We start from the raw sequence: 25,613 nt of genomic DNA on the forward strand, positions 1-25,613 counted from the left end.
TCACATCAATCAATGATTATCACAAATAGGTTGACTGACTTCTCATTTTTCCAGTAGTTTTGTTTTATTTGCAGACCTTGTTAATGCAGGTGGGTTTTCCAAACTTCTCTTTTACTCAGTGCTCATCTTTATCCATCTTAACTGCAAGAACTTCTCGTAGCTGTGTTGGATTTACAAGCCTGCATTGCACTGGGCGAAATATTCAGCATTTCCTTTTCAAAATCCCTAAAATTATATTCTATGCTGTCTTTCCAGAGTTTGCAGAAAGTGAACTTGCACTCAAACCTGAGAAATAAATGTGAAATTATAGACTGGATAAAGAAGACTGGTACGTATAAAAAGGAGCTGAATACCTGTCTCCTGAAAGAAACTGTGAATGATTCCCTGAAAAGGTTTTACTGTTTGATCAAAATAAGTGATGTAGTGCACAGAAGAAAAACAAATTTTTTTTCTTCCCCTTCAAGTTCCCCAAGGAGTATTAGCCCTGATCTCTGCAAGAGGAGGAATATGCAACAGAGATTTATGGATGCCAGAGGTGCACAAACCTTCCTGTCTAAGTAGGAATAAATGCTCTCCTACTGCTGAGGGTCCTTCTTGTCAGGAATATGGTAAACCTTACAAATAATGCTCTCAGAAGTGACTGAATTGTGGAAATGCAACCTCATTGTTGCTCCAGAGGACCAGAAACTCAGTTTTCATTTAATGCTGTGACATACTGATGATGACAAAGCTTTTATACTTTGTCTTACATAAGTATTTATCCTGAATTCAATTTAGAGGGTTTGCAGTGCATAACTGAGCCATCAGCTGCATGTTGTCTCTGCTTTATTTTATTTTCTTGGGCAAATCCCATTCACTTAAAGAAAGAAAAAGAAATCTTCACTGTTTACTACTTTTTTTTTGCCTAATCATTCCACTACTGTGTAGACAAATTATAAATCAGTCTGGTGGTTTAGACAGAAAAGACTCCATAGAATTTTTACCTGCATGTACCACAGAGAATGCCTTTGATCAAGGTTTATGAGCAAAGACCTCTTCCCAGGGATGCATGCCAGCTCCTTAAAGGAAAATCGATACATTCTGGGAGGGAGCATCTGGAGGATAAACTTTTGGATTTAACAAAGCATCCCTCACCCAGGGACTGAGTCTGTTTGAAGCTTCCAGGTCTTAAATCACACTTCAAATTTTAGAGTGAGCTTCACTGTGTCCCTAAATACAAGTCCTAGGAAAGAAATGTCAGAAAAATATTGTCCCAAGAGTTGATAACCTTCAGATTTTCTGTTTTGTTATCCCTGGATCCAGCTGAATTATTTAGTCATTCCATACAACACAATTACTTCACAGCAAAAGAAAAAAACCTCATAGAATTAAAATACTTACTTGCACTACCAGAAGTAAAGCAATTTATTAACATCAGGTCACTGGTTAATATTGGACTGGCTTTCCTTTCAGTGGGGGAAGTGAGTCCTCATCCTTTTCTAAGGCACCTGCAGGAGGAATCCCTACCCCCTTTGTCTCCAGGATATCACCTTGATGTGATGCTGAGGAAGTATAAAAAGGGACAAAATTATGTAACATCCATTGAAACCTCGGTGTTTAAACTCCCTTCTGCCAGAGCTGTAGAAAAAAATGCAATTTTTATTGAGCACTATAATCCAATAAAACACTGCAAAGGCTCTGGCACTGCCTTAAGTCATAACTTATGTATGAGTAGGAAGTCAGGTTTTACACCTGGCTACAAGTAGGTTTTTCCATAGGTTACAAGTTTTTTCCTTTTAATCTAGATTTTAACTTACCTTTTCTGCAGGTAAGAACTTCATCCAAAGATTGTTACCTAATTAGGTAATAAAACCCTGTCTTACTGTCAACAGCAATGAGGCTCCCAAATATATTTGAAGATCTGGAGCAAATTGACTCAGAAATACAAAATCATCTCCTTTCCACTGAGATTTTAAACCTCACATATCAAGATCACTTTTGAAAATATGGCTTAGGTTTATTAATAATTTAGATTTCATGTGTTTATAAGTGAAACATAAACCATATTATTATTATTAAGTGTTGGCTTTAAACCCAAATATTTTATCTCCTCTAACCAAATACAAAAAGCTAATACTGGGTTTGAAAATTCCTTTTGCAGAAGGTCTAATTTATGGGGATGATTGAATGGCTTCCAGCAGCTTGCATCACGCTGTACCTGATGAAACACAGCAACTCAGCCATACTCTGTGGCAAGAAGTCTGCAATAATTGGTTATTTTCCTGCTGACCCATAAAATATTTCTGCTACAAACACTATGTAATCAAGTTTTATAGTAATGAGTCTTCCCCTAAGAAGAGGCTCGATTTCACTGCCATGAATAGCAAACAGCACCGAAAAATGTTGTGGTAAGAATTTATCAAAAAGGCAGAAGTAGTTCACCCTGTTTTCTCAGCATCAACCTGTTCTAAAATTTAAAGAAAAAGGAAAAAAAAAAACTATTGACATCTTTTTGAGCAATCCCCAATGAAAATTCTCCACTATGACACCATAGTAAGCACACAGGAAGCATAAAACAGGGAACTGTCTGCACTGAGCTGTTACTGAGTTTAGAAAAGTTCATCCCAGGGAAAACAGCCCTTCCCTTAAGGAAGGCATGGCCTGTAACACCATCCCTGCTCTCCTGCACTGTCCCTGACCATGGTCTGTTAACTGGGCTCTGGTGGCTACAAAAACCTGCAGTTGCCCTCTGTACACAATTTTGGTTCATCTCCCTGCAGTGCCTCTCCACTGCAGTATTTCAGACGGATTTTCCATATTATCATCCAAATTCTATGCTGACTCCAAATTGCTTTTCCTTCCAAAATGTGCAACAATGAAAGCCCCAGGTTATGGAATAAAAGCAAAGAGGCCGAGGAGTGACTATCAAATGATCACAATCTTTCCACATGCATTGCCCCACTCCAGATTTGGAAATGAGGTACTTTAATTTCCCTTTTTTAATAAAAAACTTCTCGAGTGTGGCAGACACTTGAAGAAGTGTCTGTGGAAAGTGGGAGGGCTCCCCTCAGAAGACACCATGAGTCAATGAGCTTTAGGGCCACAGCAAGTACAGATCGTACAAGTATAGAAAGAAATGAAATAAAATCAATGCTGCTCTGTCAAAGCACAGGGGAGCTGAGGAGCAGAGCCTGCAGCCTCCCCACAGCTGGACTAAAAGCAGAAATACACATTTCCAAGGCTTCAGGCTTGACCAGGATGTGCAGACCCTGCTCTTACCCTCTGCCCTCTTTGCCCCAGGCTGTGCAGTGGGCAGTTTATGGACACAGCGTTCCCATGGGTCACACACCCAGCAGCCCCCCGGGGTGTCCAACAGGCACCTCCTGCACTGACAGTTCTGACCCTGCAGTGAAAGGGCACAGCCTGAAATCTGCAGTGGTCATCCATGACATTTAGTCGCTATTTCATTCTGCTTTTAGTCTTCCCTTTTTTCTGAGCCATGAGTTTCCTTGACTTTTTCAGAGAAATGATTCAGCAAGGACAGCACAGGCTGTCTGTGACAAGGTAAATCACAGCACTGGGCTTCTGTTTCACACCTACCTCTTCAGCCCATTCTACTTGGACTTTCCCAGTACCATGCAGACCAAAACCCATTCCAGATGCCATGATCAGCAGGGAATAATGGGAAGCAGCGTGCCAGGCTAGGAAAATGAAAAAGAATGTTATCCCTGATCTTAGCAAGCCCTCTCTTATGGCAGAGTTTGGACTTCTGAGAGAGTGTGCAGGTGTGCTGCTCCCTGAGCCTTTAGTGACCACTGAATACAGAGTGACAAAACAAGAATGCCTCTCTCTTGACTGAGAGAATTGGGCAGTGATAAACTCAAGCTGTTATCACGATGTTCAAGCTTGTGCAAATTGCACTGGTCAAAGAAATCCTGCTTAAGAGCAATGTCTTGGGCTGAAAAGAGAACTTCAGGAACAACCAGGTGACTCCAGAGCCTCTTTCTTGTCCAGGATAGGGGAGAGCCAGATTCAGATACTTTTCCAGCCTTACACAAGTTTAGTGATTTATATAATGTGTGACATTTCCTGCACAAAGGAGTCTTGGCTTGCAATAGGTGATGTGTGGCATTGCTTGGCATACAGATATGCTCATGTACCTGACAGGAATTAAATAAAACACAAACCAAACTTGGACTTCCTGCTCTTCAGATACCAGTTACTGATTGCTCTGAAGCTCACCTATCCCTGCCTGGCTTTAATTCAGAAGGAATACTGGAGTAAGACTCCACTACATTTCAAAAACCAATCTGGAAATTTAACATTTATTAATGACCATATTCTAGACAGGGTAAATGTCTAAGGACTCTACAGCCTTAAGCCACAGGACTTGGGGAAACTGGGATGGAAGCAAACACTGGTTGCTTTCACATGCTGGAGTTTTTTGTTGGAATAGTAAAGGATTCTTCAGAAACTTTTGAATTAGGGAATGATGCATGTTACATGACCCAGCAGCCCCATGGCTACACAACTGGCACCACCTCAGTTTAAATTCAAGAAGATTTCAAGGAAATTTTAATTTTTTTTTCCCCAGAGTAGAAGCTCGTTTCCCATCTAACTTTAGTATCAAATTTGACATTCAGAAATCAGTAGACACTGTAGCATATTTAATCCAAAGTGACTTGGAAGCATATGCTGCCTCTTTTGATCACCACTCCAAAATTGTTTTAAGATCTCAAGACTTACACTGACAGATCTTGTCCACGTCCTGCCCATATATTTTAAGAATAAGAAGCAGCAAAATCCAGCTAAATCACAGCAGAGAAAGGTAACAATACAGGGGGAAAAAAATGCTTTAAATAGCAAAACAAACTTTAAAGCACATTTTTCAGACTCAAGAAACAGTAGTTTTCTTTAAAAGGCAATTTGTGCATTATGATAGAGCCAAGTAAAATTGACACCCTTTTTGGCATAGTGTACTCAAAAGCCACTCTGTCATATGTATTTTTCACTACAAATGTTTTTTTTTTCTGAATATATTAATTCTGGAGTTATTTGCATTACAGCTACAATACAGCATAAAGTTCCAGTATTTAGAGGCCAGGAAAAAGCTCTGAGGGCAGCACTACGATTTTTTTTTTTTTCTTTCCAAATATTTCAGAGTCATCATTGGAATCACCTGACTTCCCAGAGCAACACAACACAGTCATCATTATTTCAACTAATTCAACAGTGTCATAAGTATTTGCTCAGTGACAGATATGTGACCAAGGGGAAGATATCAATCAAGCAAATGAGCATCAACCTGGCTACCTTGGAAAGGGACTTTATGCAATTTCCACTGCAGACATTAGGGCTGCTGAAGTTTCAGGCTGAACAGATTAGATTTGCAATTACACCGCTCATTTCCATGAGGCAATGAACCATTTGTGACTCCTTGTAATTAAATCCCTTTCAAACCACCCTATCTTTGGATTCCTTCTACAACAATTTGCAGGGAGTCCCCTCCAAAGCACATGCCCAGTGGAATGAAAGGCTATTTTCATTCCAGTGATGTAAGTCACATCAGCAAGTGCTTCAGTGTTTCTGAAGGAAGACAATGGGATCAGTGGGTCATTAGCAGTAATTAGCTTTGCTCTAAAGATCCACTGTCTGGGCCTTGCTATTTGCCAGTGAGAACACAGCCAAAGTCAGGAAGTTTTCTAGATCAACAGGCATAGATATACACTTATTTCTGTTTAAATATCTGTATTCCCAAGACATAAAAATACCCTTAATTCAGCCTCCAAAAAATTCAGAGATGGTCATCATTTGTAGCAACCCATAACTGAAAAAATACTACATTTTAAATACATGTCTAATGTTGTCCAATCTAGGACTCACTGTGGCAGAACAGGAGGTTCCTATTGACATGGCTCAAACACAGCACAAGCAAGAATGTCCAATTTAATGAATTAACAAACTTAGCCTGAGACATCTTAACAAATGCAGACTATGAGAATTACACAGAGGATGTAGATAGAGCAGCTCACTAATTATAGAAGATTATTTGGTTTGTTCCACCAGCATTTCCACAGAAAAACTAAATTCAGAGATGTTTCACGTCACTGAAAGAACTCATGGAAACCTTGAATGCTCTTAGTTACAAAACAGGGTGAGAAATTTGTTTGCCTCTGTGGTATGTGGGTATATGAGGCACATTCAACACAGTTTAATATTCACTTAAATATATGCAGTAGTGTCTACTGCTGCTTCATTATTAGTTTAATATTGACTAATTAGCAGCATTTAAAATGCAGGTGAAGTGTGATAAAATGGCAGCTGCTGTTCATTTTGTGCAGGTCAAACACACAATTCAGTTCAGCTCCTAGACCACACTGCAGAGCAGAACACAAGGACCAATTATTTTTGGGTCACACCTCCTCTGGCACAGCACTTCAATTACATTTAATTACTTGGTGGTTGCATACCAATGAGTCAAAGCAAGATGTATTATGATGAAAATATATTTCCATACGTACTTTAACATTTTCCAGCTCTTATGTACCAGAAATGTAGGATTCGGGCTTTTGCAGCACCTAGTGAAATATCTACACTTATTTCTGTGTAGATACCTGTAGTCCCATGACCTAAAAATACCTCTAATTCAGGTTGAGGGCCGGTGATATTCAGAAACTAACATGAAGTGGTCTGATGCTCCCAGTTCTATACAAGACAAGAATTCTTGAAACACAGAAGACTTGTTCATACCAGTCTTCACATCACTGCAAAGAAATAGTAATGCAAGACCAAAAAATGCTTCTATTGTCACGTGCAAAGCCCAACACTGAGGAGAAGAAAAATAGTCTCCTTTAAATTTTACTCAAAGGAGCAACAATGGGTGTATAAATGCAACAAGAATCTCATTACTAACTTCTTTTGATTTTGTGTTAGATTCAAAGTGCCTGTTATATGAGAGCCACATTTAATTGCTAAAAAGAGGATTTTGCAGACACCACCCCCCCCCCCAAATGAATACTAAATACCAAGGACCTAAAGTGACTTCCCTACTCAACTGCAGAGAAAAGAGGGGGGGGGGGAAAAAAAAAGGAAAAAAAAAAAGTCATATTAAAACCAGAGATTTTATTTGCACTGACTTTTAAAAGAAAGTATGGTCATGTCACTCAAAGAAAAAACAAATCATGGCTCAAATGAAACGTTTGCTTAATAACATGGTGAATGTCAGCTATAGATTTCTGCTGCAATATTAAAGCTGAGGGGAAAAAAATAAACAGTAAATCTCCAAGCATTATTACTCTGCCAGAAAAGTACACACACTGAAAAACAAAAGTTCTAAGAGCATAGCTGACTCACCATATGGCAATTCCAGTGATACCCACAGCCTGATGGTGTGGCCAGCCTCCTCCACTTAGATCTCAAAATTCAAGGCAGACAGAATATCTGTGAGCCTGAAGTCTGCTCTGAGACTCTAGAAAGAGCTTTTGAACCTCACTAACCAAATCAGATTTGATCTCTGTTTTCATAAACTACAAGAAGGGCTCAGTACCACTGAATCCTTGCCATTTTTCAAAGCAGTATTTTGATAAATTACTTCTGCTAGGAATGGTGCAGTTGCTTTCCAGAAATCAGCTCTTCTGCATTTTGCCCCCCTAGGGAATAAACTGCAGCAAGGGAGAGGGGTTTGGTGACAGTCCCTGTAGTTCTGCATCTAGGATTGGCCTCCAATTCCCTGATAAGAAAGGCTTGAATGTTAGATCTTATAAACCTATAAATTTCCTCTATAAAAGTAGGCCATTTAGGCTGTCTTGCAGGCCAAAAAATAATAGATTTCTCAATGGTCAAAACTGCTATTAGCCTGCAGTTCTCTCTGAATAATAGGTCACACTCCCAGGCATGTTCATTTTCCCAGTGTCAGCTGAACAAGGATCTCAGGAAAGAGATCTGTGTCAAGCAAGGAGTAATTGATTTGTAATCTTGTTTTCCAACAGGGCACAGTTTGCTAACTAGATTCTACAGGCTCTATAAAGTGCAAAGTAATAAACTTGCCATTTTTATGACACAGAAGCCATTAATACACATATTTGCATATTGTTAGACACCTGAGGAACAAAGTGGCTTCATAGATCAGCAAATATTGAAAGCAGGTGGTATTTCTATGATCATCTAATACATCATCCAGTGAGCCCAAACCTGTGTGAGCCCACGACACTCACGATTCATCTCATTCACCCAGCTGAATTTTAGCACAGCCAAATGCTCTCCTGCTAACTGAGTAACCAGAGATTAATTTCAACCTGCTGGCAGATGAACACTAAACCTGAAGCAGCCATGCTCTCAGACATCATCTATTTTTTGACAGCATTGCCAGTGCTGTGGAAGGACAGTTCATTTTGCCTCTAAATGTAACAAAGAAATCAATCCAGTAGGCAGAGAGACCTAAAGGAACTTGGAAATGAAGACCAAAAGCTGCAGAAGGCAACTACTTAGACAAGGCAGAGGGCAGATTTTAACCCCGTTTTGAGTGCAAGAGGCATTTGCATCAGTTTTTAAATAGTGGAGTCCGGGAAACCATCTCACCCAGAGCCTGCTAAAGTTTTCCACCAACAAATTTCCTGGTATTATTTCCCACACACACTAAGCATGATCCAAAATACTCTTCCTTAGAACCACCCTGCTGCAGTTTCAGACTGGTACAGGACTTTCTTCACTCTGCCCGCGACCCAGAAGGAAAAATCAGATTCTGCTGCAATGTGCCCAAGAGTCACTCTCCTCTCCATCAGAGCAATGAGAAAGGCACTTGACTTCAAGGATGAGATCACAGCCACCCTATTTTAAAGTAAGGTTTAGGTACCACTGATTTAAGTGGAACTTACCCAGTGCTGAAAAGCACAAGTGCTTTCTGAGGCCAAACCAGAGCCTGTGTGTGAAGAGCTGTATTCCCTTCCCTCTGTGACCTTACAAACGTGCCCTCATTAGGAATGGAGAGCCAAATTAAGCTGTACAACCATGTGGAAGAAGAAAAGCAAGAAAAAAACCCACTTAGAAACACCTTTCTGACACTGTAAATAGCACAAAGGCCGGCAATGCACAAGTTAGGGAAAACAGGGGTGACCATGGAACTTATGATCAGTTTAAAAACCCTATTAACACTCAGTATTTCTTAAGCATGTAAAGGTCAGACACTTTCTGTAAATGAGGCACTGCTCAAGAACAGCAAATTATCCCTACTGCCCCTGGGGGGAACAAGTGCACAGCCCATGTCAGGCTCAGTGCAGGAGGGAGACCCAGCACACACAGCTGCCACCACAGCCTGCCTGAAGAGGATGGACAACCAGGACCTAAGGAACTGGGGCTTTTTTGGTTTTATCTGATTGATCACCATTTTTTAATTGCTTCCACATACATTTTATTCCAAAAATCGGTTTTCAAAGGGTTTTGTTTTGGTTTGTGCAGCACATTGTTTTTTCTCTTTGATAAATGGAAGTGTTTTACTTACACAGCAGAAGCCTCAAAGAAAATGTAAAGAGGTTGGGGGATTCTGTCTCTCAAAAATGCGCTATTACTGTCAATTTCTTTTAAAAATGCTAATAGCATCTGGTTCACCACTTCACAGATGGATGGAGCCTCTTTTATGAACATGAGGCCTGTGCACAGTGAGCCCATCAAGGGCTCACACAGGTAGAGTGCTGTCTAAAGAGCAGGAACACACCAGTAATTTGATGTTGAATAAGTTATGTCAAGACTGTCTTGATGTAACAGTTCCAAGTGTTTACTTGAGCTTCACAACCATCTAAATCTTTTATAATGAACAATGCAAGAGGAGAATGAAGAACTTGTGCAAAATGGACATTCAATCTTAATCTCAGTAAAAATTAAAATTTCTCTTCAAAGAACATTCCATATAGTGACAGGAATATTTTAGCACTTGTCATCCAACCCTGCTCAAAAAAAGAATATTAAGTCAAATCTCTATGAAGTGCACGAATTCTTCCTGCCTCAAATGTTCTTAAAGCTCCTAAAATTATTTTTTAAGTCTACTGAAAGAAAGTAAAAGCTTCCCACTTAGTGCCAGCAGCTGCACATCCCAGGTTTTGCTGAAGTAGGAAGTGAGGCCACCAGTGCTGGGAGCTCACCTGCCTGGCAAGCCAGAACTCAAAAGGTTATTGATAAAAAGGATAAACAAAATCATTTCCACAGTAAAGCCTGATCTGGAAATCCATTTAAAACTTCCCTGATTTAAAAGAATTAGCTTTCATCAATGCTTCTAAGCTTCCAGTTTTTGAATCAAGTCTCTCATTAACATTTTGGCTTATTCTTTAAATTTTATACGGCTGAAGTGACAGAATTATTTCAGAAACTCAGCTTTACTAAAAATTCAGCTTTTAATTTACATTCTTGTGTAGCAGCTTATATTCCTGTTTGCAGTCTTACAGACAAATCTGTCACTAAAATATCACCCAAACAGCTTAAAATGTAGAAGTTAACAGAAAAACTGGATCTAAAATTGCAACTTTTATAATATGATTGAAGGCAGATTCATGATGTGAAGAAAAAAAAAATAGGTTTACTTACAATTTAATACTTGGAGTTGGTAATCCAAGAGTAGCTTTATGATAAATCCTACATATTTCTTAGAAGATTTTGTGAGTTTCCATATATATACACACACATACTTTTCTCATGCTAATTCTACAAATTCTTGCATTTCTTAATGTTAATCTCTTGGCAAATTTTATAATGCTTAAGGTGACATTTGGCAGTTGAGTCCCCACAGACACAACTGTCCTCATTCTTACAGAAACTAATTTATTTTTTTTCCCCCCACAACAGGTGTGGCCCAAAGAACATGATAAGTGATAGGAATCAGCTTCAGGATTATTTAATTCCTTTATTCATCAAAGCATGTAGTGCTGGCTACTTTCTTTTCCCACTGCAGCCTTCCAGCATTTACAGTGGGAAGGTAAAATGGCTATTTAGTGTTGATGATAATAAAGTAAAGTAGAAGAAAGTAAACTGACACAATGTAATAGAAGCAAGCTTGAAATTTAGCTCCTTAATCACTCAAGGAAATTAAAAGATTCATATCTTGCAGATGAACAGGCCATAGAGGTAGAAAGCAAGTCCATTCTCTAATTAGCAGCTTTTTCTTGCAGCTCCCCAAGTCTCAGGTGAAAGCCAAAACCCTGGAGAGCTGTGCTGGCTCCTGAGCCCCAAATCCACTCTGCAAGAGAGGGACACGAAAGGACAGGGGATGCTGAAGGGAGGGAGGGAGGGAGGGAAGGAGGGAACAAGAGCGAGTCATAGGGGATTCCTAAATACCAAGACTCTAAAAACACCTTCAGAAAGGACAGAGAGAATGAAGCATTGATTTGTCCCCTCATTGAAGGCAATGTGATAATGGCCTCAGCACTTTGGGTTTCAAAGTTCCTCGTGTTATTTTGGGATGTGACCTGTCTATGCAGATGCACAGTGAGACATCTTTTATCAGCTCTCACACGTCTCTGTGTCTTGCTGCCAACCTCTCAGGCCACTACCATGCAACAGCATCCAGAATTCACACTGAACAAACCAGGGAGACTTTCCAAAGTACCTATCTCATAAGAGGCAATTCTAATTCTCTTAGTTCATTTAGCAATTACAAAATCCTGGTACACGGATTTAGGGCCCTCCCCACCCCAGGCACTGAAGCTCATTTGCACTGCCAGCCTGCCCTGTGAGTGGAGCTCACACCCACACATCCATGTCAAAGTCAGCAAGAACAATTCCATTATCTGGGTACGTTTTCCAGGGAGCAATTTGTTCATTCTCCCTACCTGTTGCACATGTTGGGAAATGTTTGCTTGGAAACATCTCATCATATCCTGCTTCAGGTCTCATGTTTTATAGTTTCTGACCATGTTCTACAAGGCACCTCGTGCTACAAGGGGGAAAGGAGGTGGCTTTGCTTTATGTTGGCTGTTTCATCTCCATGAAAACTGCGAAGGAATCTCCCTTAAGCCTGCTCCTAATCCATAAACTGAATGAACCCACAACAAAAAAACTTATTGGCTTCAAAATTAATTTGAGAAGGAGGGGCAAAGTTAAACAGTTTGATCTGAGACGTTCCCTCTCTAACACCATTTTCCACATACGCTAAAATCCTGTGCCTGTATTTGGCACCGAATATAACATGCAAGGCTGCCCTTGGTAATTCTCCCAAAGACATTCTTAGAACACCCACAGAACTGAAAACACATCCGACCTCCTGACAGGCAGGAGGGCACAAACCAAGAACTTGTTACTAAGAAAACAACTCATGATAAGGGAGGGAAGCCTTCAGGGAACTGCAAAAGCAGTTTAGCTCTTCCTTCTCAGCCTCACAGGAATTCAATTCCACACTTCATCAAAGCCACCTGCTACATCTTTCCAGGACAGGGCAGAGGTAGAACTGAGGGGCTGGCACAGACACCTGCATTACAAAATATCACTTTCCCAGAAGATGCAGTTACCTCAATCCAGATCTGCATTGCTTTCTCACTGAATACGTTTCTAGGACTTTAAACAATGTTAATACAGTTCTGTATTGCTCTGTTTGAGAGGTGGATTTGGTGCCTGGCTCAAGCCACCATTCTCATCTTGATTCATACCTCAGGAGCTCCTAATTCATACCTTGAAGTGATGATTTCCTCCCCAAGCAAACAGAAATCCTGCTCCAACCACAGGTGTCCTAATCAAGCTAAAATAGTCTGAGAATAGCTCTGGGCATTTCCTTGTAGGCTCCAATAAACTTAGTTCCTTCTGCCTCACGACTGGTTCCTAATTTAACACCAGCATGATGAGAGACAGGACAGGCATGGAAACAAATTTAGGACCATTCCACTTAGTCTGTGTGGCTTCTCAACTTCATCTTTCCCCCGGTGTGTGTAATTTTGCAGAGATCTTTGCATAAAACTTGGGTGGTTTAAGTATTCATCAGCTCCTGCTGCTCCCTTTCCACTCAAGAGCAGAGCACCAGCCCTGACACTGCAGCAATCATTTCCACAGTAACTAATTGCAAATCCAAGCAGAGATTGTGCCTCCAGGTGAGGGACTAGCACCAGGAGCAGATTAGTCTTCAAAATGCCATTTTCATGCAAATGCACCATACAATAAAGAACAGAAAAGAATTAAACACAAGAAAACAGACAGCACAATGTGTTTAATGTTCTGTCAGTTCTGCAGAAAGTATCAGGGGGCTTAAAGTTTTGAGCTATATGTAAAAATCAGATTCTGGCTCAGATCTTGGGAGATTTAGGAAAATCCCAATGTCACTTCTGGAGGTTTTGCCCTCTCAGTTTAAGTGAAAAGAGAAAATGTCTACTAGGTGTTATATAGGACTCAACCAGCTTCCTTAAGCCAAAACTAAAGGAACTCAGATAGTGTATTTGCAAATCAAACTCTGCTGCAGTCATACTGAAAACTTAATTTCAAAGGTGCGGTAGTCTGCCTGGCCTTTGCAGGACTTCCTGGCACTGAATGAGAAAAAATTTACACTGAATATGTAAAGTCAAGCTTGTAGCCTCAAGCTGTGGCTTATCAGCCCTTCAGAAGAAATTGGGCTTTTATTATCAGCAATACTAAACACATTTCCTAGATTTACATGGACCTTTCACCAGAGAAACTCATGATACTTTTCAAAATAAGTTTTAGTCGAACCTAATGGAGATGTGCATGTTAAACTTCTATTGTTAGTGCTTAAAAATGGCTAATCCTAGAATATGAGAAATTGAACTATTTGCTTTATGTGATGCAACTAATTTCCAGAAAATTCTACTAAGAAAGTAATTTTTGGCGTCAGGGGATCCTTGACTGAACTAATATAAGTACAACTAAAAGCAAGGAGATTTTAACTTCTAAGTCAAAGATATAGAAGGAAAATCACCATGCAAAGGGAGAAAACAAAACATTAGTCAGATACAGAGCCACATCCTTTTTTGTGACTTCCTAAAGAAGAATGGGTCTTGGGACACTACACACTGGAGCATTGACTTCTGTCATCCAGCTGCAGAACAGCAGCCAGTGCCACCAAGGTACAGCTGCAGCTCTGCACATGACAGACAGCACAAGTTAAACACTGCAGTGAGAGGCAGATTATCTGAACATTGTCAGAGACCAGGCAAAGCTGCTTAAATAAAACCTGACATCAGCACCAGTGAGACACAGGTCTCATCCTCTGCTGGCGTGGCTTCAGGGACCCATTTCCTTGGTTTCAAGGGAGCACAAACAGTACCTTTGGATCTTGAGGAAGAAGCATCAAGGGCAGTGAAGCACCTTGGGAGCTTCACCACAATTCCTTGAATTAGTTCCCTCTCTTCTTGACACCTCTAAGAAAACCCTGTTTTCTTTGCCCTGTCTATTCCCTTACATTTTGTCTGTATTCCCCCACCAGCCAACATCATCTCTTCAACTGAAAGGCTTTACTTCATTAAAATACAATTACTTTGTGAGGTGAAAGCAGTGACATTTCATCAACCTGCCTCCCAATCCCCTTTAAGGTCTCTATAAATAATAAACTGCCTTCATAAGAAAGGCTGTTCAGATGATTTTTATATCATTTATTACAGATGAAACTTGAAGTTTTTGATACTTGAAGCTGTTGAGCTCTTCTCTGACACTTGAAGCACTTCACACCAGATGCCTTTGGAATTGCTGAGCTACAAGGCCCTATATAGAAAGTGGGTGCTTGTTTTTGTGAGTAGAATGGTCTGGATACTGCCTTGGGCCAGTTTCAATGTTGCAACAGCAGGGAGAGCTGGTGTCACCTCCCTGATTTAACAGTCCCAGTAAGGGGTACACAAATGTCCATTTCTTTGAAAATGTTCCTGATCCTATTGCTGAGTAAATAAATAAACAGTGTGCTACCAACTATCCTGCTACAGACTTAGGATCAGTGATCTCTGCCATCTGGAACCATGCTCTACACCCCCAGAGTGTCCATTCTCCTGCTCCCACTGCTCTCAATTTTAAAAGCTCACACTAAAGAGGAGCAGAAAGAAAAGATCGGTGAATTTTCAAAGTCCAAGCAATCTCTTGAGATGACAGGGAACAGATTTTACACCTTGAAAGTCAGTATTTTCTCCAGACAACAACTCTTTAGCCCAAGGAGTGGGATCAGTGGTTGAGAAAGTCAAAAGCTTTTGTTTATAGACACATTTTATTTCCAGGATTCCTTAGGTCAGCATGCCAAAATTAGACATTAATCAAGTAGGGTATTTTGGACTTTGGGCTCAGAAGAAGAAAAGTATTCCTGGCAATTACTAAAACTGATGCACTACTAAAGTAGCACCAAGGATGTGCACACATCTGCACTATCACATAAAACACACATAACCAATTCCATTCTGCAGCCTCTCTCTCTGAACACTGGCAGTGTTCAGATCTCAATACTGATTTAGTAATCTCTAACAGCTGCTTCAGAACCTGCAGATGAAGGGCTGAGGAGCAGCACATGAAAGAGCCCCTTTCCTTTAGCAAACAGATTTAAGAGCACCTTAGCAATTATGCAGCTGGTATTTAAAAAAATAATCTTCTTTAGCAATTTAAGTAATTGCTCATTTTACAAAAACAAGCTTTAAGAAAGTAAACAGATAAAGGGATGCTATCATTTGTTTATGTGGAGTTCTAATGAAGACTGCCATTAGAGAACTGAGCAATTGGCATGAAATACCAGGAATTGTTGATATTTTTTTTATCTCTACTGGATGGTTTAAGCAAAGATCTTACTCTGTGGAATTATGTTTTTTCCCCAGTGAAAAATAAACAGAAAAAAAAAACCCAGCACAAAATCATGCCTCTGTCCTCTCAGCACTAGCAGGCACTCACTCTTCTGGGTTTTCTTTCCTCATCTTACTTTGGTTAAAAGCTTCCCTGCTAACAACCCACAGTGCAGATACCCCCAAGGCATGTGCACTTAGCAGCTTCCTTCTCTCCAGGTTAGAGACACCACACAGGGGTTTGTGCCACAGTTACCCAAACTGACCTGTGAGCTGGGAAGATTAAAGGTCTTGGAAAATTATCACTGGGGCAAAATTCATTTGTCAACAGATAAGATATTAATCTAGTTTAGATTTTTTGGCTCTGTTACATAATGAAGTTTTTGGGTTTTTAGTCCCAATTGAGCAGCCACTCTGGAGTGCTAAAATACAGCTCCAGATTGGTTTATGTGCACAGCTACACAGGACACTTTAAAATGAATTAAAACTGAGCACATAGAGGAAAAAAAACCAAACAAAAAAAATAAAGGAGCAGGAGCAGTGTCATTCCAATTAAGATGCCTCTGCAATTAACATCCCACAACGATCTGTTCTTCTATGAATATTATTCAGTGGGTTTTTTTTCCCCTCTAGTGAATTGGAGAAAGTGGGTATGTATAAATCAAGGATTGGTAATTTTCAGACAATTTAATTCAAGTTGCAGTCATAAATTCTGGGCTTGTCTGACCAAAATACACTTCCATATGGACAAACACAGAATGTTTTGTGTCATTAGCAGTTGTTGGTAAATGAACCTGGAGCCCAGGCCAGAGCAGTACCTAAACCACTGATATATTAGCAGGGGACATCCAGCAGAATCAGCTTTCTGCAAAAATGTTGAACTTGCAAAGAGCCAGCGAGGGCACAGATGAATTATTTCAGATGGGGAACACAGACCTGCAGGATGGAAAACAAAGCACAGGGATCCAGATGCTTGGCTTATCCAGGAGGAGGAGATGAGTTTATTCCCATCATCAAGTCAATAACATCTGGTGCAAAAAAACTACTCAGGCTGGGATGAGAAGTTGGGAAAATTCCAACTCCAGGCAAGGATTTATATTTTTATTCTAAGAATAGTTATCTACAGCAAGAAATTTTCCTGGACACTTGAGGAACTGTCCATGACCTGAAGCCCTTAATCAACAGTGGCTGTTTTTTAAAAGATTCCACGTTCAAAGAGAATTTAGGGAAATAGTTTTAACTTTTATCAGAAACCAGGGTCTAGCAGTAAATTCTAGCCTTAAAATCAAAGGGGGATCTATACATGAGTGGCCAAGAACACCAACCTTTACGTAACGTGTAACACAACACTGGGTAATTAGAAGAAAATATTGTCACATCACCAAAAGCTATTGTGCCTGCAGGAGCTGGAAACCAGCCTGTAGTGAGAGAAAGAAATTTCATCCTGCTGCTTTTCCAAGAATCAGTCTTTTTTTTAGAGCTAATGCAACAGCTTTCTATAATATCATTATTTATTTTAAATTAAGTAAAAAGTGATTAATTGCTCAATCAGCATTCTTTCCATTTTATATAGACTCTTGTAATTCACAGACAGTTTCTAAACATAACAGTCAATGATTTTGCCCTCTGGAGACAGTGAAAAGATTAGGGTTTTTTTTGCTGAAATAAATATTTTAGTGAATGAAAAAAAAAACCAACCTCTCAGCATCTCAGAACAGATGTTACTTCCCCAGTGTATTATTGATAAGAGTGCTCAATTTCCATTTAGTTATGGCCCAACTCAAGGAACTAAGGTGGTCTCAGTGTGGTGACTTCATCATTTTACATACTAGATCCACTTGTTTGTGATTAGCCTTCATTTTGTGGAAAATAACACTCACTGAAGATAGTACACATTGAATGCACAGTAAAACTCAGCTAAAACAGGAATTTACCACACTACCCACAGACATCAAAAAGAATGGATACTTTGGGAAAACCTGTTAATTTTTCACCATCTCATTATGATTAAGGGTAACAAATATCATCAAAATAATCACAGGAGCTGGGGAAACGCAGAGCCCTTTCAGTGCATCTGTTAATGGCTGATGCTGTGTTCTCCTTGCTCAGCTCTTCAAGGGAAAACACAGAGCCCTTTTAGGTTTGTGCCAGTGGTGGCTGATTCCATGGTGTCCCTGCTCAGTTACTGAAGGCCATTATGATCCTGCACAGTTCTTGCTATGAAGCCTTGGACAGCCACAATCTCCTCCACCTTCCCACTTGTCTGTCCAGTTACCAACTCAGTAAAGAAAGCTCTTTTCATGAAATGAGGGACCAGAGTTGTGTCCCTTCCTAGGGATCCTAAAGCCACATCCCTGTGCAGGAGGGCTGACATCCAATATATTGGAAACACACAGGATTGAAAACAGCAGGTGAAAGAAGAATAGATTGCGTAAGAATTATTGTGCCTAGGAAATCTTTTTCACTTGAAACACATTTTGCTTTTCAGACTGGAATGAAAGTATCCAAGAGAGGGCAGACACTTATCATTGATTTGTGAATCTTAGATGGACCTTTATTAATTAAGTATCAGTACAACTAATTGAGAATTACTTCATTATCTAGCACTTAGAGTCAAGGATACCAGGCTAAGTTACTTCAGTGTTGCATTTTCCTGCACCGAGCTATTTGAAGTTTGCTGGCAGTGACCAGCTGGCTCACAAGTATCTTAAGGTGCCAGAAGGAAAGAGATCAGAACACGAGAGAGCCATCAAAAGCAAATGTTCTGTATTCTGAATTTAAAGGATAAGATCCTTCCTAATGTAGACAAGGCTGTCTATAACTCCTTGGGCTGTTTAAGAACTGCACAGTGGGCCAAGTATCAGAACATCAGAACACATTAAGTGCATTCCTGAGGGAGAAATTACATGGGTGGCAGTGCAGCAGATCCTGCAGCCTAATTTAATGGAACAAAATAGGGAACTCTTTAGTAATAATGCATCCCAAATGAGTCTGAACATTGAGTACTCCACAGGAAAAGGAAAGCTAGTGAGGCACCAGCCTGATTCCATTTTCAGTTTTTGCTTAGCTTCTGGGGCTTGCTCCTCATTGTTGTGGTCCAGGCTAATGACTAAGATGGCAAATATTAAAAAAAAAAACAAACAAAAAAAAAAAAACAAAGTAAAGTAAATCATTTTATTAATCTCTTAATCACAGAGACTTGAAATAAAGCTATTTTTCATGGCTGACACTGGCACACAGAAGGAGAAAGTGTAGCAAGTTAGAGCAATATATAAATATTTTCATTTCATATCTTCCCTAACTCAGCATAGACCACAAATGCCTTCTTGTGTACTTTGGAATACTTTAATGCATTTTGGTTGTAGTTTCAATCAGAAGTAATATTCCAATCACTCTACAAAAATTATAATATTAGGCAATTGATCACTCAAATTGGGATAGAAATGCTCCATGAATGTTCCTTATCAGTGAAATTGAACTTCCAGTGAGTAAACCAAACTGGCCAGCATTGCTCTTGGTTGAAATTGCTTGTTGAAAACAGGCAGTTATTTGCTGAATTAATTTAAATTTCCCTCATGACAAAATAATAGGATAATCCACACAAGGCCTTTAGTTTTGCACACTTACCCCCTGCCATCCAGTCCCAAGAGCTGCAGGAAAAATGGCAAAACAAGGTCATTCAGAAGGGTCTCTTTCTCCTGCCTTTCCTTGTCTCAGGCAATTCTTTACTGCAATTATTCCTGCTCAGGCTGCAGTGACATTGTTTGCAGACACTGTTTACTGACACCAGCCAGAGGTTAACAGGAGGATGAATCAGTTTTAGGGAGAACATTTTCCATCAACTCGTTCTTGTTCTTGGATTCAAGTCCAAGCCAATTTCTGATTTATCCACACCTTTCTACCAAAGGCTGCCTACTTTGATTTAGCAAATATTCCTGTGGAAGTAACTCCAGCACCTTATATCAATATCATCACTGACTTCTAAAGAATTATCATCTCCTTTCTTCCCACCTCCAAGAGCAAATAATTGTGTGTCTGTCCTGGATCACAGGATTTGATTGTGTTCTGAATCAAAACAAAAGCAGTAATTCCAGCATCTATCACAGTTTTCCTAACAAATCAATAGATTAAATCCTTAAGTTATCCTCTAATTAGGTAATCAGACCCAAAAAAGGAGAGAGGAAAAGCAGATGCAGACTGCAACACGTTCCAAATGCCATGCTCTTCAAAACACTTCAAATCTATTGTGCTCTCTTAAAACACATCTATTCCATAATATCTGAGGACAAAAGGAGTTCAATAGATTGAAACATTTTTATAAAGAGGAGAAAAAAAAAAGAACTAAGCCACAGCCTTGAGAGCAGAATGGTTCAATCTGCTTAGAACCTTGAGAGTAAAAAACCAGCGCCTTGAATTGGACTGTCAGTCCAGACAAACCCACCATTGCAGCTTCTCCCTTTCCAAACACATTTCCTCTTTAAAGCAATATCTACAAATGCAATCATGATCACAAAGCCATACACACACAAAGAAGGTTTTGTAATAAACCAACTGTAAGGAGCAAACAAATGTCCTAAACCAGAAAATCTTTATGAGAAGCTGCATTAACACAGTGTGACCTTGTGTGGCAATGCACAGAAAGGTCAAACTGTCACACTTCAGATCCAATTCTTACACTTGATTCTGTTTTATGCATGTATTTAATGAAAAAGCCTTGAGTTATTGAGTCAAAAATTACTTTAACCCAAGCTAAACATAAGAGATAATAAATGTGTATTTCACTCATCAAGATTAACACCATTCTCAAATTCAGTGCCTCCTAATATCTTTGTTATTTACCCCAAGCACTTCCAGGACAGCAGCTCACACTGAAGTTGCTGCAGTGCATCCAGATGGGGTTCAGTTCCTACATCCTCACCTGGTCTTGACAGAGATTTTCATTCGATACCATGAATCCAGACCCATCCTTCAAACAAGGGAATTTTATCTTGAGCTGTAGCTCCAAGCTCATATTTTAATTTCTAGAAAACCCTTCCTCTCCTCCTGGGAAACAACCTTTGAAATGATCAGCTTTCCAATGAGTGTTTCTCAGCTTTCCAAGGTGTACTCTTCTACACTTTAGGAAAACTCAAATGAGTTACTCCAAGTAATGGCAAGGTTCAATTTGTTCTTTATGCAAAGACAAGGACATTGCATGGCATGTCACATCTCCCCATCTGAACTGGATCTAGAATTCTATTAACAGCTGAGATTTAGAAGGCCGGATTTGTCACATGATACAAGTTTGGTGTAGTCAATTCTCCAGAGCTGATCACCAAAACCAGTTTTCCCCTCATACAGAAGCATTAAGAACTTTCTCAAACACTTTTCTCACATTTTCTTTTACAACATGACAGTCCCGAAACTGAATAAAGATGTTCCTTCTGATGTTAACAACAAAAAGTTGCATTTTTTTTCTTTGCTGTACTTCTACCCTTTCTTCATTTCCAAATATTCACAAAGGCAATTTAAACAAAAAAAATTAAAACAGTACCTTAATTCAAAAAGGCACTAAAGTCATTCTGAAAGCTCTTTAAAAGGTAAAAGTTCGAGCTCTCTCCTGGCACAGGTGACATTACAGATGAAAACAGAGTTTAGGGAGCTGTGTGCTGTGGGAACACTGCAGAAGTCAAACCACACCCAGTCTTGTTCTCTAAACTTGGCACAAGTATTTGTAGGGGGAAAAGTTTGGTTCATAACAAAGGAGGCCTTGTGGGCACAGAAATATCTTTGCACCAAAATCCAAAGAACCTTCACCAGGCATATGGACAAAGAGTTGGTTAAAGAGAGATAAAAAAGGATGGTTCTTGAAGCACAAGGATACATGGATTACAAGGACACCCACTGCTCATGGTCACTCGTGGGTAACTCATGACAGATTCTCAACATGTCTATCAGCCTGGAAAGCAGTCAGGACTTGCAAGTTTAATTCTTCATATGCTTCCTATTTCAGTAAATACAACTTTACCCTAATTTAACAATTTCCAGTGTATGATCACAGGCAGGGTGACAATCAGCCCTGTGGCATCACAGAGCTGACAGCTGTGGGTGTCCTCCAGGCACACAAGGGGGAGATGGAATTCTCCAGAGACCCTGGTTAAAGACTTATACCCAAACTCTTGGTGAGAGGTAGTGACTCACCAGCTCTTCCTAATGCTAACGCCCCACCATCTGCACCAAACGAGGCATTTCTCAAGTTGAACCTCACTACAAAGACTGCATCCCCTTTGTTTGAACCAACAGCTTCGTTCTGATGCTCTGCCAGGAAGAAACATTACAGAGGGAAAAATTCCATGGCCTGAGACTGTGTGATTCACACCTGCTGCGAGCAGCTTCCTCGCTGCAAATGAAAGCAATAAAAAGAGAAGGCAAGAAGGAAATTGTTTTAATAGATACCTAAATTAACAATTACAGTTTCACCCCAGGTTACCACATTAACCAGTCACCAGCACTAAGTGAAGGAATCAGTCCAGGTTCTGCTGCCAACCAGTTGCTGGCAAATGCAGCCCCTCATTCCCAAGGCAGGGGAAAGAGCTCTGTCCAGTGGCACAAAGTTCCTTCTGCAACCAACTTGTGCCCAGCAGCAGCTACTGCTACAAGCTCAGGATGCCAAGGAAATGCCCACAACACTTCAGGAGCATAAAATATACATGGTGTCTGCATTCTCCATAACCCAAGATTTCATAAGAAGTGGGATAATGAGCTGGAGCAGCTGACCAATGTAGATTTCTTTCTTCTAAACCCAAGAATGGATGTTGAATGAGGCAAACAGCACTGGAATAAACAGAGAAATAGCACACACACTGGGCTGGTTTTTTATTACTAGTCCAGAAATGAGTCAAAGCCTATAATTTTTTTAAATGTCCTTCTTTAAAATGGAAGACATAATGGACTATTAGGAAACATTCCTCCAATGCATACATTGATTACCCATACCACTATGCCTATAAAATCAAGATTCTTCTAAGCACAGAAATGAAGTCATCCCAGTGTTTCCTAAGGGCACACAGTCCATCTTTTCCAGCAGCTTGCTCTCTACAAGGTGACAGACACTTACAGACATTGTTGAACAAGCTTTTATTGCTTTTACAAAAATTTTTCTGTTAACAGAATTTCAAGTGTCACATAATTAGTTTCTAATACTGCCTCCAAATCAGACAGACAGATTTAAATGGGAAGGGGGAAAAAAAGTACTAGAACTTCATGCAAAATGTAGTGCAACATCCCAAGCAAGAATCCAATCAAGTGAGGGGAAAGAAGAGCTTAATTGAGCTTTGATGAATTTTGAATCAAATTCAGTTTAAGAATTACTATAAGAACAATTATTTTATTATAAAAGCTATTTAATAGTTGATTTTGGGAGAGACAAGCAGTGAAATGATTGCTCATTAACAGATTTGCTTTGTTAATATTTTTAACAATCCCCTGACGAAAAGCCAGAATGTAAAGTTGGAGCAGCTATAGCAGGTCCTTGAAAGGACAAAAAAAAAAAAAAGGACAGGTATTCACCAGCAAAGAACTTTGCTGCAGTAGCAGAACAGTTATAAGGGGGTCAACCAGGCCTCACAGATAGGGCAGAGCGCAGTGATTCAGGTATGCATCATTCTTATATATTCTGCCTTGATCCCTTAAAAGACAAAGTAAATTTATTCAATTGGGGCTCATTTTTCAGTAACTTCCTAATTAAGTGTTACAGTAAGAGGTACCATCAAAAAGACTTTTACCCCAACTCATAGTGATGCTCATTTCTGGATATTTATCATGAAGTAGAACGGATTTAAAACCTTTACTCTCAGGTAAAAAAGAAAACAGACAAAACAAGGGTTATATTTGACCAATTAACTTGCCTGTATTTTGCATTTCTTTTGGGGAAAAATAAGTCTCTGCCAGAAGTGGTATAAGAACAAGAGTGCTACTTTGCTGTCTGAGAGTTAAAAAGAGCCCACCTTCATAAAGCATTGGAAACCCAAAACACAGACCAAAGTGCATCTCTGTGCAGTTACATGGCTCAATAAAAGAGATTTCTGCTTAGAGAAACAAACCAACCTTCTACACACACTTAAATACTTTTGTAGCTCAGGAAAGCTGTTGCATTTAGAGATGACCTTCCACCAAGAACAAACTGAATAAACTGTCTTTCAAATGATTTAAAAATGAAATTGCTACCGAAACGCTGAGCATCTACTTAGCTCCTCATTTGAAGAAGCACGTCTAAATTCAGGATATCAATCCCAGAAGAGGAAAAAAAAAAAAAAAACCAAAAAAAACAACAGAGTTCAGAAAACTTCTGGATAAAATCAGTGCACTGAAATCTCCAGCAGCTCCTAAGTGAGCTCTAAAGCCACACTCTCACCCTATGACAACTCAAAGTGGAAACATCCTACACCCAAGACATTGTTCCCACCACCCTCCCCCTGCACTTCTGACTGAGGGAAGCAGCCAGGATGTGTCCAGGAGAAGCACCTGGCCCGAACTGCACCATGAGAGGAAAAGCTTCAGCTGGCTGGGGACCCATATGTTCACCCCCTCTCCCCCGAGTTTTCTGCTGTGCCTCAGGAGCCTGCTTTCAGGCACAGCAGCTGAGCTAAATAACCAGGCAGGAAAGTTAACCTCGTGTAAAGCTCTGGTAACGCTGGTATTTATACAGGCAACTGCTCGGCAGCTCTTTTTTAGCAAAATCTCACCAGATGAGATCGCTAAGCACCAATTCTCCTCCTCTCCTGCAGGCTCTACCCCCATCCCCAGCTGTAAAATTGTGCTACTCAACATCAATGCAGTTGAAAGTCTGAATGGACAGACCGATAAACGACCCAAAGTGTCCAATTCAACACACCAATCCTTACCCAGTTTCTAAATGGTTATAGGGAGCTGAAAAGCAAGTTCAGCAGTTAATATTCCTTCCCCCCTCTCCCCATGAAAAACGAAATCACTTCTCTGGCATATACAGCTTGCAAGCAGCTGACAGCGAGAGCCAGATATAAATACACACTCCTGCACTAAAAAGCGTGTAGCCAAGATCAGAAATTAAAGAGGACCGTGCTTATGATCTCAGCGAGATGGGACACTCGACTGCATTTGTCCTGCTCTACTTGATGCCCAATTACCAACTTCAGGATGACAAATAATTTCAAAGGTAACCTCCCGGCCCTTCCCCCTTTCTCTGAGCCGCTGAAGATCCTCACTTACACTTTTGCCTTCACCACCTCCTTCGGGCACAGGTTCTTCTCTGCTTGAGCAAGGCATTATTGCATCTTCTGCTGCTGATGCCTCTCTGTCCTTTCCACTGTTTCCTCCTTCATTCCCCAGCTTCAACCTCTTTCCCTCAGGTTGGGAATCATCCACATCCTCCCTTCTTATCTTGCCATCTCTGCCTCGCTGCTTCCCCGCGTCTTCTGGGCTGCCGCAGGAATTTGACATTTTCAAAGTGTTACGGACTTTTTTTTTAAAAAAAAAAAAAACGGGGGGGGGGGGGGGGGGGGCGGCCGAAGTTGCCGTTTTGAAAGGGATTTGGCTTCCGAGAGCTCTGATGTGCTCTCGCTCCTCTTAAAAATTTCGGTGCTGTGCAGGATTCGGGAGCTGTTTCTCTGCCGCCCTCTCCTGCTGGCTGCGAGCGCTCCCAACCTTCCCGCGGCTCCAGCCCTGCTCCTAAGGAAAAGTAATAACCTTTCCTGTATCGATTATATGCACTATGCTGCTGATGCTTTCAGCGCCAAAACCCTTGGATTTCTTTTCTCCCTGATCCACGGAAATTGGCTTTCCTTAAAGTACAAAATATTTGCTTCACCGTCTTTAAATCCAAATTTACCTCCGTCCCCAAGGGATGCTGTGGACTTTGGTTATATACTGTTAGTGACGCCAAGAGTA

At 40.3% G+C, this 25,613-nt stretch overlaps 1 protein-coding gene across 13 annotated transcripts in view; it reads right to left on the reverse strand.

The window, feature by feature from the left end:
* The window catches only part of RBFOX1 (RNA binding fox-1 homolog 1), a 1,110,759-nt gene extending 1,085,578 nt beyond the window's left edge, over positions 1 to 25,181 (reverse strand). For all 13 annotated transcript variants that reach the window (XM_042037784.1, XM_042037778.1, XM_042037788.1 and 10 more), the window contains exon 1: positions 24,936 to 25,181. In XM_042037784.1, the coding sequence (XP_041893718.1) occupies positions 24,936 to 25,166 (231 nt within the window). In that variant the 5' untranslated portion in view covers positions 25,167 to 25,181. The remainder of the gene's footprint in view (positions 1 to 24,935) is intronic.
* Between the last annotated feature and the right edge of the window lie 432 nt (positions 25,182 to 25,613).

Source organism: Corvus kubaryi, unplaced genomic scaffold, assembly GCF_017639235.1.
Source record: "Corvus kubaryi isolate FWS band 111438036 unplaced genomic scaffold, C.kubaryi_AGA036_p1.0 37387, whole genome shotgun sequence".
NCBI lineage: Eukaryota > Metazoa > Chordata > Aves > Passeriformes > Corvidae > Corvus > Corvus kubaryi.